Source organism: Perkinsus marinus (genome assembly GCF_000006405.1).
Source record: "Perkinsus marinus ATCC 50983 genomic scaffold scf_1104296977004, whole genome shotgun sequence".
Classification (NCBI taxonomy): Eukaryota; Perkinsozoa; order Perkinsida; family Perkinsidae; genus Perkinsus; species Perkinsus marinus.
The window spans coordinates 1-977 of record NW_003200316.1 but is presented as its reverse complement, the minus strand read 5'-3'; the positions used below and the strand labels follow the sequence as shown (position 1 = coordinate 977).

Sequence of the window (977 nt, the reverse complement as noted above, 5' to 3'; positions counted from 1 at the left end):
CCTCCTAGCATGAATGCTCAAAGCTCTCTATCTCAGTCTGCTTCTGCCTTTCTGGATAAGAATGTTCCGCTCAAATTACCTTCGAATGATGAGCTGGAAGAGATGGTTATGATATATTCCAGAAGGCTGACTGAAGACTCTCAGTGGGTTACAGTTGATGCTGAAAACTTAGATGCTACACTCCGTTCTAGAAAAGTATTAGCTGACGAGTCTGTGCTTCGTAGTAATTTTGATACTCTTAAGATTGGCGATTCTGTGTTAAGGTATAACTATAACCGTAACAAGCTGGATCCCTACTGGAATGCTACTGTCTATAAAGTCATTTCGATTCGTGGTCAAGTGGCTGCTATCTCCAGTGATCCTTTACGCTCCCAGCCTTTCTTTGAGTATATTGGCAATTTGAAGCGCATTGATGTGTAGTCTGTGGCCCCGGAGTGTTGTCTGTGCCTATTGATCTCTTGAGATCTTGAAATCTTGCTGTTCTTAGTAGTAGAATAGCTATTTTGTTCGTTAGCTGTGGCACAAAGTTATTTCCTTATTTCGGTGTACTTGATACGAGACCTATCCTATCTTGCACCTACCCTATCTTGGCTATACTTGTGTTATCTCAATACCCCTGGTTGGAATTGATCAACAGAAGAGCACTATCGCACACGCGGCGTGTGACACGCCATGGTGATCGATTGGACGATACTTAAGACAAGGCCACTTCAACAGATGGCAAGATGGAGTTGGAGGAAAGTGGAGCTCAAACTGAGGCCTTGAATGTGACCGGTGTTCCTGGTGAGCGATTTGACCACCGAGGTAGGTTCGCGCCGGACGAGAGATACCAGTACCTGCCCTTGAACTAAGGGGAGTGCCATCTAAAGAGCAGGGAAGCAACGAGAGACGTCGACTTCATAAATAGTACATTACTGTGCCGAAAGCATTCCTACTCGTAAATCTGCTCTTGCTTCTGCTGCTGTAGTCGGGTCGAT

The 977-nt window shown here is 45.1% G+C and overlaps 1 protein-coding gene across 1 annotated transcript; it reads left to right on the top strand.

The window, feature by feature from the left end:
• Positions 1-263: 263 nt before the first annotated feature.
• Pmar_PMAR002803 (hypothetical protein) lies at positions 264-420 on the top strand (the record flags this gene model as incomplete). The annotated part of the gene is made up of 1 exon (XM_002764576.1): positions 264-420. A coding segment is annotated over one exon (157 nt), but the record flags the coding sequence as incomplete, so codon positions are not given.
• Positions 421-977: the final 557 nt, after the last annotated feature.